The 17,721-nt window shown below is 47.5% G+C and overlaps 1 protein-coding gene across 1 annotated transcript in view; it reads right to left on the bottom strand.

Moving 5' to 3' along the window:
- Window positions 1–600: 600 nt before the first annotated feature.
- LOC103769734 (NT-3 growth factor receptor) overlaps window positions 601–17,721 on the bottom strand; it is a gene marked incomplete at both ends in the record, with an annotated part of 19,175 nt that continues 2,054 nt past the window's right edge. Inside the window, 7 exons of the mRNA XM_008936963.1 lie at window positions 601–703; window positions 2,504–2,574; window positions 3,433–3,456; window positions 6,895–7,191; window positions 9,369–9,510; window positions 10,119–10,261; window positions 12,352–12,509. Of these exons, the coding sequence (XP_008935211.1) occupies window positions 601–703; window positions 2,504–2,574; window positions 3,433–3,456; window positions 6,895–7,191; window positions 9,369–9,510; window positions 10,119–10,261; window positions 12,352–12,509 (938 nt within the window). The remainder of the gene's footprint in view (window positions 704–2,503; window positions 2,575–3,432; window positions 3,457–6,894; window positions 7,192–9,368; window positions 9,511–10,118; window positions 10,262–12,351; window positions 12,510–17,721) is intronic.

Below are 17,721 nucleotides of genomic sequence, written 5' to 3'. Positions count from 1 at the left end.
CATGACACAGAGGAGAAATCCTTCCAACAGAGAGCCAGCAGAAAGAGACCTTCCACATCACTGAGACAGGTCAGCAATTGCTCTCCTAGAACGGACCTCACAGCAGTATCAGGGTGTCCATTCACAGACAGGCACAGAATGGGCACATCTGCCTTTCCAACAGAACCCAAAACAATTTCACACCCTTGTGGTTCCCCTTCACTCCCTGTGCTCCGCAGCCAGTCTGAAGTGAGGAGAAACCCGTGCATCAAGTCCACAAAAAAAGATTTCATCCAAGAACATGCTCTCCCAAACACAACTCCCTCAGCACATGGCTGGGGGGGAAGCAGGACCAAAGCTCTTCTGGGCAATCAGTTTTGTACTGATAAGGAAGACACATGCATACTTCTACCCAGCAGAAGCACATACAGGTGAGACCCACCAGCCTGTGCATGTTCATCACTCTGTTAAAGAGAAGAAGGCTGAACAACATTCTCTTTAGATGACTTTGCACCAATACTGACAACGTAGGAATAAAACCACAACACCTTTCCACGTGTGCTATAAGAGCCGGGCAATCCTGGAAGGAGCCTCCTGCTAGAGGAAAGTGACTGCACGTACCTTTCATCCCAAACTTGGACCGCCGGCCATACTTGTTGATCATAATAAAGAGGACGACCAAGAGGACACAAGCAAAAGCTGCCAGCCCAACCGCTATGGAAACCTGAAAGGAAAAAACCTTACTGTCAAAAACAGAGGAGTTTAGGAGTCTAGATTGGGAATACAGCATCTCCTTGCCCAGTTAACCTTCCTGTAGGCTCATACCATCTGCTGCAGCTCCATTGATATCAGCTGCGGAGGAAAACACAAGCTAAAGCAAAGGGCTCTGGCACAGCTTGGAAGCGTCCCAAGCTGTTTGCAGGACTGAGGGGTCTGGAATCTCCCTGCTGGCAATGCTGCTCTGGCATCTGGCAGTTCTCCTCAGCCTCACGCTCCATATATCTGCAGGGAAGAAGGACCCCTGCTCCAGCCTTTGGGTTCTCCCTTCACTGCACCACAACACCAACCTCTGTTTCCAACATCACCATGGTTCCATAATACTAAAGCTACACTAACCTGAGCTGGGAATACACAGGAGCAGCAGAAAACACTTTAGAAAGAGCAACTTTGCCTCTATCCAAACATCCCTCAGGACACAGAATGATGGAAAATAACACACCACAAAAAGAAAACAGAAGAAATTAAGCAGAACTGGTTTGGTGTTTGGTTTTTTTTTTTCCCAAAACCCATTTTGCTATCCTAAAGCTTCTAATGTTTCCCCCTATTTATTGTAAATTTTAATAGTAAATATTTATACTACAACCATATCCAAAGCCCTTCACTGGAACTGTAGTTCCACTGTGTCAATGTACAAGCAGAGGAAAAGAAAACCTCCTTGCCCTAAAGGGTTTACAATCCCAGGGATATTTTCATATTTATGAATATTTATTCCTCCAACTCTTTGCTTCAGATACTTTTATTGCATTGATGTAAACAACAATTTCTTTGGCATTTGTCCAATTGTTCTCCTGTTCTGGGTCTTGTGATGCATTTAGACTTCACTTCCTCTTACAAAACTGTATTCTGCTATAATAGAAAATACATCATTTAAGCAAGAAAAAGTCATTTCATTTCACAACCCTTTTCCCTATCCCTGATACATAAGCTACTAGATATTTTTAATTTTTTTTTATTTTACCACACTCTATTTTCATCCCCCAGATTGTTTTCTGTGCTTTATAGTTAATATCCGCGCACATTATCACTCCAGTCTTACTGTCCAAAGCTTTTCTTTCAGTTATAGTAGATTTTCAATTAGATGAGAACTGAAAATAAGGTGGATTGAGTTTTGTTCAGTCTGTTAACGCCTGTTGGGTTTCAAGATCTTGCAATTTTCACAGAATTAGAGCAATTGTGTAACCTGTTAATTTTGTTTTTCCCCCATACTTACACACACATTTCTCCCTCTGTCTACCTTTCTATTCTGTGCAAGAAAGACAAAGTTGTGATCTGATAAGCTGTAGGCTTTCTTTCCTTTTTCATTTTTGGCATGCCCTGCTCAGCAGGAGAGAGGGCAAACTGGCATTGACAGAATTGAACCAAGCTAAATCTGTGTCCCTCATAGGGCTAAACTGAACGGTTCAATAAAAGTCTGAAACAGACAATTGCCTGTTTGTTTGTTCTCTGGGTGCTACTTTTTTTAGAGTGAGAATTTCTGACCCTGCCAGTAGCAGCTTCACAGGATGTCTTGCTTTCAAAGAGCTCCTTGGTTCCACACTGCAGACCCAAGAGGATCAGATGGTTTGTGTCAGTATTTTACTTGTCTGGCAGAAGCCACAAAATCCTTCTGATTGGTGTCTTGAGTCATAAAGGAAAAGACTTTTCCTTGCAAACATCTCAAAACAGTACAGGAATGCAAATACTAAGCCATCAATAACAAGAAATGCAACCCAAACAGTTCTGCAGAGAAGAGGACAGGACTCACCCCAAAAGTGTCCTCCTCTGGTTTGTGGGTCACAGTGATCGGTGGAGTGGGACTGACTTCATAATCACCGACTGAAACCAAAACAAAGAGTCAGTGTGGCTCCCATGGAGCTCTCAAGGGACCAGCACATCCCAATGGCAGTGCCTAACCTAATGAGACCCATTTCACCCCTAACAGGGGCTGCACCTATTTCAGGAGGCACCAAAAACAACCATCAGGGACTTCCTCGTGCACATCAGCAGAGAAAACAGACCAGGACAACACCAATGTCACTCCAACCTTACAAACAAGAAATATTTGAGTGCCTAGTGTCCTAGGGTAGGTGGCCTGAGCCCCTGAGCCACCTCCTAGAGCTTTCAGAAATCTACTGGGCTAAGTAAGATTAAAAAACAAGAATGACTTGGGCAAAACTTGATCCAAAGAAACAGTTACTTGGATGTGGGGTGGGTGGTTTTGTCTGGAGTTTTTTGGGGGGCATGGGGAGTGTGAGGTGGGGCATGCAGAAAGCACAGACAAAAGAACCTGTTGAGGAGGAAACACTACAGAGTTGAGTCCTGCTCCTCATCCTAGTCCACTCTAGAGAGCATATTGTAAATGGGCCATGAGACAACTGCTTTGGTGACTGGTCAGCCTGCTTTTAGTTAAGACATTTTTCTACACAACAACCAACCATCTTTTCCACTATAGGACCTTCTTCAGGACATCACTAGAGGGATATTAACATCTCCCAGGCTCTAGAGATTGCCCAGATGGTCACAAGCTCCACAGTCATCTTGCTCATACATAGGGAAGCCAGGGCTTTGTGCAACCTCCATCAACTGGCTTTTGGCTTCCTGACTTTTCCTCTGAGAGGACATAAGTCACAGGGGTGCAGGGGGAATCACAAAAACAAAACACTCACAATATCCAAAGGGCAAGGAGACACTTACTTGAAATAAAGTTGTCCGTACTCTCTGTTGAAAAGGACAAAGAGAGAAGCATCATAGTTAGCAGCACAGAAAAGGGAGAGTTCCCAACCCACTTCAGACACCCCATCACCCCAGAGAAGCCCAGGAAACTAACTTTTTTGTATTTTGTCCTATTGGGCAACTATAACTGGAAATTGTATCACGTGTGCCAGCAGGACACACTGGAGGTCAGGATGGAGAGCACAGGGGTAACTGTGCAGGGCCTTGGCCTGAAACAGGAGGGGAGGGATGTTACTGCAAGGCTGAAATGGAGAATTAGCAGCATGCTAATCAAACTTCTGAACAGTCGTTAAACAATCCTGCCTTCAGCATGTGAGCAAAACTCAACAGACATACAAGGCTCAGCAGGAGGGAGGTGAAGGGGAGAGGAGCAGATTTTGCCTTCCATTGCATTGTTCACCCAAGGACAAAATCCTACAAGGATGAGTACTAGCTACCTAGAGAGGAGAGCCCAGCTTGGGGCAGGGGCTGAGAGGAGACTCATAAAAACCACTCATAAAAGCTAATAACATCTGAACTGGACATGGAGGCTGTAGCTTAGAGCTGCCTCTTGTCTGAGACAACAATGCTAGTCCCTGCTGTCAACCTCTTGACTGCTCCAGTCTATTCAGCAAAGCTCCTTCAGCTCTGAAGGTGGCTGAGGCACCAGATGATGAGGTCTGAAGCTCTCAGTGACACTCAGTTTACATAGCATGAGAATAACATCAGCTTTCAGTTCGCTAGCCCATGTAAGAAATTGAGCCCAATATTAACTGGAGTTTACACAGCTTTGCTGGCAGAGGGCTCCTCGAAGGACTCTGAAATGTTCATGCTCAGCTGTGGGTGAGGTTTGGAAGGGAAGTGTAAAATGACCCCCAGGTGACAAACACAGCTTTCCAAACCAGGGGAAAAAAAGCCTGAAAAAATATTGTTTCAAGTCAAGCAGAAGAGTAACTTCCCTTGTTTTTTTCTAGCAATACAGAGGGGAAAAAAAAAGAAGAAATACTTCATTTGGAGATTTTTTTTTTCCCCCTATTAAATCAGACAGAGACCAGTCATAAAACTCTTGCTGCTTCTATGTTTTTCCCTTTCCCTTTTTCTCTGCTGGACTAGGCAAATTCAACAGAAACCCACAAAAAGTCTTTTTTCCCCCACTATTTTTCAAAGTATAAAACCCTATTTTTCAAAGTATAAAACAGAGCCAAGACATTTCAACCTAAAGTCCATGAGAAGTTCCTAAAGAACTGAACACTCACCACAGGGGAGGTAGGTACGTTAACTTTTGTGGGATAAATAAGGAGATGGTAGCTTATGGGAGAGATGTCAGTGACAACAGGCAATGAGATTTTTATCACAATATGACAGACCTGTCCTGGGAGCCACTGCCCTGCCTCCTAGAGCCACAACATCACCAAAAATAAAAAACAAAAAAAACCCCACAAACCCAAAAAGCACAGGCTATGGCATGGGGCATATCTCCCAGCTCCCACCCAGCTTCTAGCAGCACCTTTCTCCTCTCAACCTGGGAAGCACAACCTCACACAGTTTCTAAGAAACACATGGTCACAGGTCCTCTTCTATACTGATAGGAAACCTTCCATGCACTACACTTTCATTAAGACTAACAAACTCATCCTGGGTCGTGGCAGCAAAACCCTAACCCCTGTGAACAGCTCTAGGCAATAAGCTTCTTGAATGAACCATGCTGGGGAACCTTCAATTTGTGTCATTTTCCAAAGGCATCGACCTTCAGATGGGAAATTATAAACGTCAGCTGCATTGAGTGTTAATGTCAGCAGTGGCAGTGGATGCAGCAATGATCTTCAAGGGAAGTAAATTACATCCTGCATTGGGCTGCCAGGGCGAGGAGTGGCTTGGGACTTTGGATCAGAAGAAATAAAAGAAATGGGGCAGGTCCTGCTGAGGGATGGTTCAGGGTCAGGAAGTACTCCACACCAACAACACAATCAAGGCGTGGGTGAAGATGCACTCACAAGGGTGAGTTTTCCATAGATTTCACACAACCCCATTCTCCCAGAGCTTCTGACACAAGATGCTCTTCAAACATCAATGTGCCTCCCTACATCACAGCACGGCTCAGATCGATTTCCAAAATCAGCCCTCTGGAACAGCAGATCTGCCTGCTTTGCTGGAGGTCCAGCACCTACTTAAGGGCCGTCCCCATTTCACAGATGGGGAAATTGAGTCACAAAGGTGGGACCTGACAAGAGTTGAGACTGCAAACCTGTGAGCCTCTCCTCACCCACCTACACTTGATAAGCTGCTCTTCTGCCCTGACAGAAGGAAACAAATAGGTCAGATAGCCAAACAGGGCTCCCATCCTTAAAGCCAGAACACAAATTTTACACTCCCATCCATATCAGCTCATTTGTTCAATTGTCAGATCTTCAAGGCAGAGATTTGGGTTTGCATTTACGATATTTGACCTGCGGGAAAACTCTGTGTACATATATGGTGTGATATAAATAATAAATGAGAGTACTGTTGGTATTTTTCTATATTTAGCAAACGCCCTATTTTGCTGGATTTTCTTGGGCTGCAGGGGCCAATTTAGAGCTGCCACTTTCTCATGGCACCATTTCTGAAGGCAGCAGCATGCACAGATCTTAACTCCATGATGGCTAGCATGGTGTTGTCATGCCAGAGAGCAGACCAAGACCCTCCACCCTCCTATAGAGCAGGCAGGTCACCACAAAAGTCTCTATTACACTCCCCAGAGCTGGGTCTTCATGTCCTCATATGTTGTTTGTTTGGGTTTTTTTTCCAGTTACACCCTGAATCACTTGGGAATGCAATGGGGAATTCCAGCCAGTTAACAAATCCCAGCAAACTGATCTAAAGTGACTAATTGAGCCGTCGCATCTTCTATAGACCTGTCATTCTGGAATTGCACACATCATACTGAGAAAGAAAACAATCCTGACACTACTGCATCCAGCTTTAATCATTTCACAAATGCCAGCTAGAAGGAAGAAAAAAAAAGGAAGAGCTGCATCACTTCAAAGGGCTTTCGTTTCTTTAGCTTATAACTAGCTATCACATCGAAGAATACTTTCAAAAAATTTGGGCAACCTCTTTGGGGCATCTGAGAGGAGACCCAAAATAATTGACCCAACTTACATCCCATTCCCATCAAAATCTCTAAGATTTTTTAAAAACTCCAGGCCACTACAGAATGTTACACAACAAAAATATGTAAAGCAGTTAGTGTCTTTCTCTCTCCATTGAAGATTTATGATACCAAAGTACACTTCAGTAGGAGAAACACGCTGGTCAGAAGAGGTCTCTTCACAGGTCACCTCTCCCAACCTGTTGCTCCAAGGCCAACTTGGACTGTCGAGGTCTTGTCTAGGTGCAAGGATTACTGGCACTAAGACCTTTAAATTGCAAGCAACCCTAAATTAGATAAACTGAAAATCCTACCTGGAAAGGGCTTTTCAAGGAAGTGTCCTTTGATGGTTTGGTTGGCTGAGCCCAGCTGGTTGGTGGCCACAATCGTATAGTTGCCATTGTTGTAGTGAGTGGGTTTGTTGAAGAGCAGACAACCCTCAGACACTTCCCCTTGTTGGTAAAACTCCATGTGGATGATCTCTGTCTCCCGGAGGACCTGGCCGTTGTGCAGCCAGTGAAGGGTGGGAGCTGGGTTCCCATGCACTGCAAATGCAATGCAGTGCTCCAGGTGTAGCACCGGCTCCTCCAGAGTTAGGATGCGAGGGGGATCTAGCAGAGAGAAACACGGCAGGCTCACAGCACACCTCCACCCACAGCACCTCTCTGTGCACCGTGGAATTTAAGATTATTGAAAACACCACCTCTGAAAACCCTTGTTCCTTCTAGTCTTCCCATGGATGTCTGTAAAGAAACAGTGCTAAGTCACAAGAACCGCTCCACGCTCCCCAGAGGGAGGATCTGAACCACAGCCAGCTCTCTGAACAGGGGTACAAATGAATGGCAGGGATGGTCTTTTCACCAGAAACAATTAACCTTGGAGTTGCCCAGTTCACACACCTACTGCTGGCTCTCCTTCCCTCAAGGGATCACGGGGAAGCCACCTCTCCCTGTTAAAGAGGACACTGTACTGTAGCCCTGCTGCATTACACATGTGCAAGGTGCCCACGGGAGCTCTCCAGTTGCACGGAGCTATTTCGGATTGTGTAGCTGTGGAAGCAAACCTCCCTCAGAGACTGCCTGTCCTTGGGGGTTCCCACTGCCTGAATATCCCAAAGGAGTTCCCACCTGCCAAACACCCTCCAGGGGGGGCTTTAATTAAAGGGAGTAGAGTGGGAGAGGGAAAAGAAAAGCAGAGCTTCCACCTGCAATTTATTGCATATGCATTGTCTTCCCCCCAGGGACACTCCAAGAATTCAAATGTTGCTCTGCCATCGCTTCTGAAACCCTGTTTACAACGCCTACATGTAAGGTCCCAAGCCCCAAGGCTGGTAAGGTCTGAACTAGAAAAACAGAGTTTTGTGCAAAGACAAAGGACACAAAAAGATGCAGGTCTTCCCTGAAAATCTCTTTTTTCCTGGCACCATCCAGCTGAAGAGACAAGGAACAAAAACAAGGCACCAACTTCAAACTGTCTTTTGGGGAAAGGACTGGGTTTTTCAGGCAGTGAAGGTGGCAGATGAGAAAAAGGTACAGAGCTGGTTGAAACTCAGCAAAATTCTCCCACCAGCACCCATCTATCCCAAACCACAAAACCACATCCCAGCCACCTCCTTTCACTAGCAAGTTTGAATCTGCACGTGGCTTGTTCACATCTTCCTGGCAAGGAGGGTTCAAAACAGGCAGCCACCTACACTCACAAACCCAGATCTCTTCAGCGTGAAATTCCAGCCTGAGTGATGGGCCTGGGCAGCAAGAGCAAGGGGAGCAGAAATTGTCAGCAGCTTAGAGGATCACACGGGTGAAAATAGGCATTGGCATGGTGCTGTTTAATGTGTGGAGGAAAAGATGCTAAAATGCAGTGCAGAAAAACACCTACCTGCTGAGCAACCACCTCGGAGCTGACCTGAACTTCAGCTACCTCCATTCTTCATCAATAGCACTTATTGAGAGGATCAGAAAGTAGTAGAGCACCCACTCTCCTTTTTCCTAATCCTTATAGCTGCCTTGTCTACAGGACCCTGTGGCTCCTGCACAGCACTGGACAAACATGGGTTCACCAAGACTAGCTAGAAACCTGCATGGCTCTCCATTCTACCTGGCAAGGCTGAGAGCGAGGGACAGATTTTCAGACTACAGAGTAAGGGCAAATATTACAGACACAGCCACATATAGTAAATCTCAGCTTCTTGAGAGCACAAAGCTGTGTAAACTTCCTCTTAAGGTCAGGTTTGTGTTAAGTTATATTAGAAAGCACAAAGAAATTTTAGCTACTTGCAGCTACAAGTGAGCAGTTGAAATTTGACATGTGCATGTTTACATGGCATTTGCAGTTCAACTTTGAAGAAACAGATCTGGGAGGAAGCATTAACATCCCTGAAATCAGAGGCAAGATTTAACACTGGCTTTAGCAAGGGTGACATTTAACCTCTCACATAGCATCAGGGCGAGCAACATTGTGTTTGTAAACACTTTTAGTCCCTCTACGGCTTCTCCTTTCTCTGCTGGATCTTCCAGGAGATGGGCAGAGAGATGTCCACCATCAGTGTGGCACTGCTGCTCCTCCCTTGCTCTAGTGCTAGTTTCTGCATTAATGGAAGCAGCAGGAAAGTAAAAATACTGACACTTGGAGAGTTGTGCAAGGATCCACCTCCTCCTCACAGGGCTCAGCTCCTAATCCTCATCCACAAAACCAGTATGTCACAGGTAGCAAGTGGCCATGCATTCAAACAGTTCCCAGGGGAGCCCTCCAAGCTCTGTATGGTCAAGGTCTCTCCACTGCTACTTACAGTAGACGGTGAGCAGCACACTGGCATTGCTCATCCCCACCACATTCTCAGCAATGCAGGTAAGCAGGAACCCGTTGTCTTCACTGGTGACATTCACCAAGGTCAAATTGATGGCGTGAACATTGGTCCAGTTGAGGTTGGTCTGAAAAATCCCAGAGAGAAATATAGACACATCAGTGTCTGGTGGCTCCTCTCCTCACTGCTACTGCCCCCAGAAGATGAGTTGCAGAGTTTTCTATATAAAATGTGAAAGGGTCCCCAAAATCCAAGGACAGCTAGGGTTTGGGTGAAGGTAGGTGCTTCCTCACCTCTTTAAACACACTGCATCTTAAAAGAGGAACAGCCATGGTGTTGTATCACTGATAAACATGCCTTGCCTCTTGAAAAGCTTGCTGAGCTGCCTATTTCAGCTACAGCTATTGCAAACACCTCTGTAAACAGGTAGTTTCATCAGAGGAGACATGAGGTAATTCAATTAGGGAGCACTGAGATATGAAGCTATCTCATCTTCACTTTCCAGCCATGCAGAGAGAAGGTTTTGCTGCCTTCAGGTAGTTCATAGGTTCTCATGTGGATAGGCTACAACCTCAATTTTCCTTCAGATACAACTATTTCATTTTTGTTATTATTGCAGTCTCCACCATCTAACCCAACCCTCTGCCATTCGTGCACAGATCCGGGGAGCCCGTGGCAGCTGCCTTGCCCTTGTCACATCAGGCAGAGGCAGGACTGAGGTCCTGCAGGCCCTACCTGGTGTGTGTTGATGGAATGGAGGTCGGCCACTGTCCAGTCGACGTCGGGCAGGGGGGAGCCTGAGCCATTGCAGGTGATGACAGCGTTCTCCCCTTCCCGCACCGTCAGGTTCACGTGGCTCACACTGATCTCAGGGAGGTCTAGGAGAGCCAGACACCAAGGCACTCAGGTAGGCAGCAGCTTTTGCCACAGCCAGCCCCAAGACATACGTGTGGACCCACATCTCACCAAGCTGGTTTCCAAATCAGCCTCCAGCAACCTGGGGTAAATAGCAGGAGCCAACAGCACAGCCTTGCCTTACCAAGGGAAGGAGGGGTCTTGGAGATAAGGGAAAACGTAGGCACTGGAGATGTGCCAGCTGAACAGACCCTCCCATCACGTTTGAATCCAAAAGTTGCTGTCCAGTTCTGGCTGCCCTTCCCTTTGCACAACCCCCATCCCCATCTTTTCTACTCCCAATGAAGTTGCTCTTGAGGGCAGTCACCTGGGCTGGGAAAACTGCATGTGCTGAGAGAGGATCCAACACATTCCCATCACCAGGGACAAGGCACAGAGCATCCAACACTGCAGGTGAGGAAAGTGTGTCCCTTTAATTTATAGCAATCAAGAGAAGATGACCAAGGATGTGCCCTCATATTAAATGGAGCTCTCCTAATAAAAGGTGCCCTTGTTCCTCCTCAGTGATGGCAGAGAGATCCGCTGATTTATGGTGGCTCTGATTTACACCACTTCCTTAGTTACAGCCACAGGCACCTAACATCCTCACAACACAAAACAGGACAGCACTGGTTGCCAGAAGGACAAACAGCCTTCTTGGGCCAGAAAGCTTCCCTTGTGCATTCATAGAGGCAAACTGTGTAGGCAGGGCAGGGGGGGACTGACGAGTGGTCCCCTCCCATCACAGGGTAGCAGCACCCACCACACCAACCCAAAGCCATGGATGGGGTTCCACACTTTTTCATTGCCATCAGGGAGTGACACCACCAGGGAAGCCCCATTGTACTGATTGGGGGGGATGCCAGAAGAGAGGAGGCAAAGTTGCATAGGTGGCAAGAATCAGAGGAGATGTATCTTCTCTCCAGGTTGAGCAGGAATCAAATATTGCCCTGTCAAGCCATACTAGCCCTCAGAATCAAAGGGCAAAGACAAACAGGCTGTTGTTACAACATCCCCCGAGTCATCTTAGTGCTTGAGCAACAACCTTCTTCTCTGGAGGAAAGCAGATCAGTGCAGCTCCTTGCCCTTCCAGGAGGCTGTGAGGTCAGAGGAGGTGCTCATCCTGCACACCAGCACATTCACGTTCCCAAATCAGCACCCTGCTGTCCCCTGGAGTCAAATACCACCAGTGATGGAGTCACCTCTCCTCCTGTCCCTGATCCCTGAGGATTTTTTTTTCCCTCCTCTAATCCTTGCAGATTATTCTTCCCTTGTGGGGAGGAAATTACAGCACACTCTCAAATCTTTTTAGTTCATCCACATGCAGGCACACTTTGGCCAGTTTCCAGAGCTTAATAAAGGGACATCATGAACTTGGGAAAAAAAGTCAAGCAAAAGGTACACCTCTCCTCCCCTTACTCTGCCACGGATGCTTCCCAGTCCTGGCAAGAGCAGAACAAAAACTGCCACTGAACAGGCAGCTGATGCCTGAAGAAGGTGAAGGAAAAAGGGATAACTATTGAGCACGCCTCATGTTGCTCCTGGGGCCACGGGGCTTTTAAACATCATCAGGAAACAGAACTGGTGATAAAGTCACTCCTGCTTCTTCCCTACAGACATGGGATTTCAATTGAAAAACATAAAACAAAAGGAGATGAGTACAGACACGTATTTCCTAAGAGTAATTACAAAAGATACGGTGGCAGTGTCTTTTAACACTATGCTGCTTTTAGGGTTTGTAAGGCAGAGGAAGAGCAACGTGAAACATTTCCCTTCTTAAGGCATCACGTAGATTCATCACAGACACTTTGTCAAGCAACAACGTAACAGTGAAGGAAATGCCCCAAATCACTCGGTATCTTCACACGTAGAGAAGCAGCAGCCCTACATTTACCCAGATAATCTATTTTTAATCCACAAACTACATCAACCAGCTTCAATCCTCTTGTACTCAGCCACGTGGTGGGATTCTGCTACACCTGGTTCCCCAAGGAAATGGTTGAACCAGAGGTGCCAGACAGGACAGGGCTCCCTCCCAGCACCCTCCCTCGTGCCCAGTCCCAGGGGTCCTTACCACACTGGGTGATGTTCATCTCCTGCAGAGGGATGGTGGCTGCATCCATGTTCATGCAGTAGAGCCCCTGGTGCTGCAGGTTGGCCTCACCCTTCTCCTGCCAGAGCTGGATCCAGCGGATGTCGCAGCTGCAGTTAAAAAGGTTCCTCTCTAGTCTCCTAGGGGCAGAGAGAGCATGAGAAAGGATGGTGGGGTGGGGAAGGGAGAGCAGGGCCATGACCTGGCTCCAAGCTCCCCAGGGAAGACAGCCACCATGCAGGTACAAGGGGCCCTTTAGAGCTGAGGGACAACCTCCTTGTGCTATTTGTCTGGGGTCTTCTGGCACTCATTATTCATGTCTCCTCCACCTCCAGAGAGACAGAGGTCACACACCCCTGCATTCACACAGTCCCTCTCATGCACACAGGGCTTTACATCTCCCAGAGCAGCACGTGGGTACACGCAACATCCTTCACTGCAAGACCTGCACATCTGGAGCTCAGTCCCACAGCCATCCAAACACCCAAGACACCTGTCCCCCAGCAAAGGAGCAAAGAGCTCTCCACCACCCTACAATATGGACCCACGTCTCCAACGCCTGCTTCAGTGGGGGTCCAAAGCACACCTCCAGTCCCCACAGCCACTCAGCAAAGCTGGCAGCTCTTCTCTAAGTGCCTTGTATGCTCCCAGCCTCCTGGTGACCCAGGACACGAGCTAATGCACAGAGTATCATGCATTTTAATCAAATCAAACAGCACAGCACTGAGACCCTGCTGACCCAGCCAGGAGAAAGGGACAAAAAAAGCACTGCCTTTAATATACTTCATTTAAAACACACTTAGACATAGTTTATATACCAGGAATGTTTATTATAATTGATTTTCCAACCTATTAACAATTTCATTTACATTTTTAAAGCCCTGCAGCTCTCTGTGGAGATGCAAGGAGGGCAGGTCCCAGCAGGGAGGAGAGCCCAGTGTTCAGCCAGGACAGACTGAATTACCAATGTAGATTGCAACGATAACTTGAGCAAAACAGAAGATGCAGCTTGAACAAACAAAATATCTCCCCCCCATAACTGTGAAGCAAAAGGAAGTAGGGAGCAGAGCACTGGAAAAGGTGAGCTCAGTCACCCCAAAGCAGAAGGACCTCTCCAAAGGTCAAACCATTGCTTGACATGATGTCTAGATCCCCCTCATACAGGGGGAAGTCGTTTTTCTGGTTTATTCCAGATCTTACTGTAAAATACATACTTGCTTTTACAAAATTAATTCCACCAACTAACAGGATTTAGAAGCAACCTTCCAAACATGTGCAGCTGCTGTTTTGTCAAGACAGTACTGCAAAAGAAGCAGAAAGGATCTTCCAGTAGCTCCCAGGGGTGTTAAACCTGAACCCTAATGATGCCACTTTGAATCTTCTCATAGAACAAGATGCCATCTGACCTTTTTTTTGAGAACAAACATCAAGTTAAACTTCATTCTGTGGCTTTTCACTAGTTCATTCCTTTCCTGTCAAAAGCATGTAAACCTTTGCAAGACAGGTACAAGGCTCGGACAAGCAACCTAAAGGCCAAAGCACTAAATTTAACAGACCAGAGCAGATTAGTGCAGTGATTTGGTGGGATTCAACTGACAAGGCATTCCCTGCATGCTACAACGGGTACTGCCAGTGCCTCACAGGCTTCACCTCCTCCTCAGCACGGCCATGAATCCACATGCTCCTCGGGATTCTCCCAAGATCCGTGCTACCAGCAGGTCATGGGATGGCACGTGGGTAAGAGCCATGGACTCAACTGAGAGCAGATCAGGTAACCAGAGTTGTACTCTGAGACCCAGCGAGGAGCCAGGGGAACTCAGAGGCAATGGGGGAGAAATTGTGCTCCACTGCAAATATCCTCACGAAAGGAGGCTGCCAGAGAGAGCTGCTGCCCTACACTTTGGGCAGCTCTCTAAGTAACAGTCAGCAGCCTTCCCAGCCCATTGCTAATTCATGAAGGCCCATGAATAATACAGGAGCAGCAGGCTTCGAGGCAGAGCTTACCTACAACCTGCCCCAACACCAGTGACATAACTCGCTCTATTTGAGACCCCCAGAGGGGCTTTTGCACCAACTAGCTCCTAGCAGCAGCTGGAGGTGCCAGGTGCCACCAGGAGCTGGCACGCACCGTGGGTAAAAGGGGCTCAGATGGGTTGACCCTTTTTTCCTTAACATGCATTGCAGACCTACTCTTGACATCTGGGAATGTCTTCCCTCCTTGCTTGCTGCCTGCTCTGCCACACCAGCCTGCTCTCCAGAGAGGTGCCTAGGAATTTTTACAGTCACCCACATCTGCCAATAACCTGCCAAAAAAAATGGACCTCCATTTCTCTCCTCAGACCCCATCCTTTGAAGGGATCATTAGAAGCTGCAGCTCCTTCCAACTCTTCCTCCCACAACTTCTGTAACACATCTCCACTACCTGCAACCCTTGTTGAGATAAACAAGAAGCTCCTCTGCAAGAACCACCACCTCATGGACCACAAAGTGCCCTTTGGCCAAAACTCTCTGTCAGGCCAGAAGACATGGCCATGTGCTGCAGAGACATCTCCCATCCCAGTGTGAAGGACAAAAGCTGCTGCTGAAAGGCACGGTGGGGCAGCCAAGAAGTCTTTACTGTTGTCATATGCTTAATGGGTGCACCAGTGCCACAGTGAGAACTAAGGCAAGGGGTTCCTTCTCATGAGATGTACCCAGCACAGCTTACTCCTGGAGAGGACAAGTAAACCCTTAGCCTGTCTACACTGCCAAAGCATCTCTTGGCTACAGGCACTCAGGAGCTGTGCACCCTCCCACACCTTCCAAAGGCCTTCTTCAAAACTGAAAATGCCTGTGAGAAGTAAATACCACAGCCACAATCGAGCTGGGCTCTGGCTGCACAAGCAGAGCTGCTCTCTGCACCCAGGAACTGGCCCAAGAAGGGGCCAAAGCTGCACATGAGCCACAGCCACCCACAAGCCCCAGGCAAAGCATAGGGTTGGTGTCCTCCAGGGTGTGCTCCAGGCACAGCCCCTGCACGAAGCAGGCGCATTGCAGGGCTTGTGTTTGGGACAGAAAAACTGGGACAATCATGCCCTGCATTGTCATTCAAGGGGACAATGGCAGAGCTGAAAACCTAGAGCCATGAGGACACCAAGTCTGAGACAGTGATGTGGCAAGTGCCCAGCTGAGCCCAGCTCTGCTCCCTGCAGAAAGATGTGCCCACTGCCTCCCAAAACTTTCTGGGCAGCCTACACCAGGGGGGACCAGTGTGAGATAGGGAAGCCATCAGCAACTCAGTATGTACTGGGACAGACAGGACTACACACAGACTGAAGAGGTTTTTTTTCAGGTTAGGCAGCTAAATGAGACACGTGCCCTGGGCCACACCTCCCCCACTCATCAGTTAAAACAAAGCTGTCTGCAGCTAAAGCATCTCAAAGGGCAGTGGAGATCCTTGCTACACTTCTCTTGTCTGTTTTGATTCACTTAAAGCTGCTGCCAAGGTTTCACACACTTGCAATTAAAACACTCTCCTACCTTGGGACTGCAACCACTTCCCTAAGCTTGAGAACCAAGGAGTGCCCAGCAGAGAGAAAACAAAATCTACTTTTTTTTTCCATTTCATTCTACTCCCCAGAACCGGGACTTCTCTTGGTGGTCCAACCAGAGCTGTAATTTCCAAAACTCTGTGAGGAAGGGGTGGAACCCACCTTACAGCTGGATTAGCCAATGCAGAGAGCAGACAGGTACCCACCACCTAGCTACAACTCTAGTAGTGTGCCCATTGGTGACAATAAGTTTAAGCCAGAGGCACAGACTGTGTTAGGTTAGACTCATAGCATTAACAGAGATGCTGCTGTACCCCCTCCCCTCCAAAGCCTCCTGCTGTAGCATTGCAGAAATCTATTGCAGAGCAAGCTGGCAGGGACTGCTGCTATTAGAAAGGCTGATGGGCTGAGCAGAGCTGCAAGATGTTCAGGGCTACAAGATTTTATACAACCAAAGATGTAATTGGATCCAGAGTCTTGGGTCTTTCTGAGAAGGAATTTCTTCAAATGTCAGCCCTAAGCTCTCTGAGGACATGACGAAGGAAGCCAAGGACATGACAGAGGAAACTGGCTGTGACTTCTGGATAAAAAATGCTCCATGTCCAATGTTTATGAGCCGTTGCATGTGTCAGATGCTTCCCTGTGCACACTCAGCTTCAGACTTAAGAGAGCTGTGCACACGTTAGCCCAAGCCCTGCCAGTCAAGGTCAGCCCATGCTGTGGGAATTGGGACTGGAGTTACTGGAAACCATTCCAAGCCTTGCTTCTGGCCAGGAGGAGAAAGAGATAATATTCTTTGGAACTGTGCCTCATTTTTGCCATCCTTTCTTCAGTGAGTCAGCAGGGGGAAAATCTCAGCTCTTTTGAACAAGAAAAGGGTCTCTGCTTTAAAGCAATAGCATCTTCCCAAGTTCAGGGTGCCTTGAATGCAGGCAGGCCCCTTTCCAGCCCCAGGTTCCCATCCCCTTGCCTGCTCTCACAGCACAGTACCATCCTCCCAGCCTCTGCTCTTTCCTCCTCTGTGTTCACTGGGAGTGGCTTTGTCAGGTCTCACGTTCCCTGGAAGTCTCAGTGTGCCATCAGTTGTAGTTCCTCTCCTCCCAACGCTCTCCTGGAGACCATCCTCCCATCACTTCCCTTTCTGCATGCTCCTCTGCTCCATGCTGCCTTGCTGCAAGTCACACCTTCACCTGCAGTGACTCCCCTCCCTCTGGATCCACGATTGCTGTAGACCTAACCCTCTTGATAAGAGCAGACTCTTGCCAGCATCTGTGTGTCCCTGGGGACTTCTGGCCTCTCCACGCCATGCACAAGTGCTGCTGCTCCACCTGCCCTCCTCAGGCTCGCTGCCTCTGCATCAGTTTCTGCTGCTCACCACCTTCTTCCTTTCCAGAGAGTTTTGGCTCAACTTCAAGTCCTTGGTTGATGTCAGTCTGCAACTCCCTTTCTAGCTTTCACCAGTGCTTCACACTCACTTTATGTGGGACATGTATTCTATCTCCTTCCCAGATTCTGGAAGCCTCCCTGGAGCTCAGTGTGCCAAAAACCTGTCTTCTACTCACCCATCCTCTGCATTTCTAAAAAAAAAAAAACAAAATCCCACTTCTGCACATCCATTACTAATTTCTTCCTATCTTGGTGATTTACTTTTCCTCATCAACAGGTCCCATCTTTCTAGCTCTCAGGACCATGACCACACCACAGCAGATAATAGATTTCTTTACCTAAATTCCCAACATCTTTATGTGAATGATTATTCAGAGCCCATGGCTCAGGCTACACCTCCATGCTGTCTTCTCTCAAACAAATCCAAAGTTCAGCA

This window comes from Merops nubicus, unplaced genomic scaffold, assembly GCF_000691845.1.
Source record: "Merops nubicus isolate BGI_N331 unplaced genomic scaffold, ASM69184v1 scaffold8783, whole genome shotgun sequence".
In the NCBI taxonomy this organism is placed as follows: domain Eukaryota; kingdom Metazoa; phylum Chordata; class Aves; order Coraciiformes; family Meropidae; genus Merops; species Merops nubicus.
Note: the sequence above shows the minus strand (reverse complement) of the source record. Positions and strands in the feature narration are given on the sequence as shown.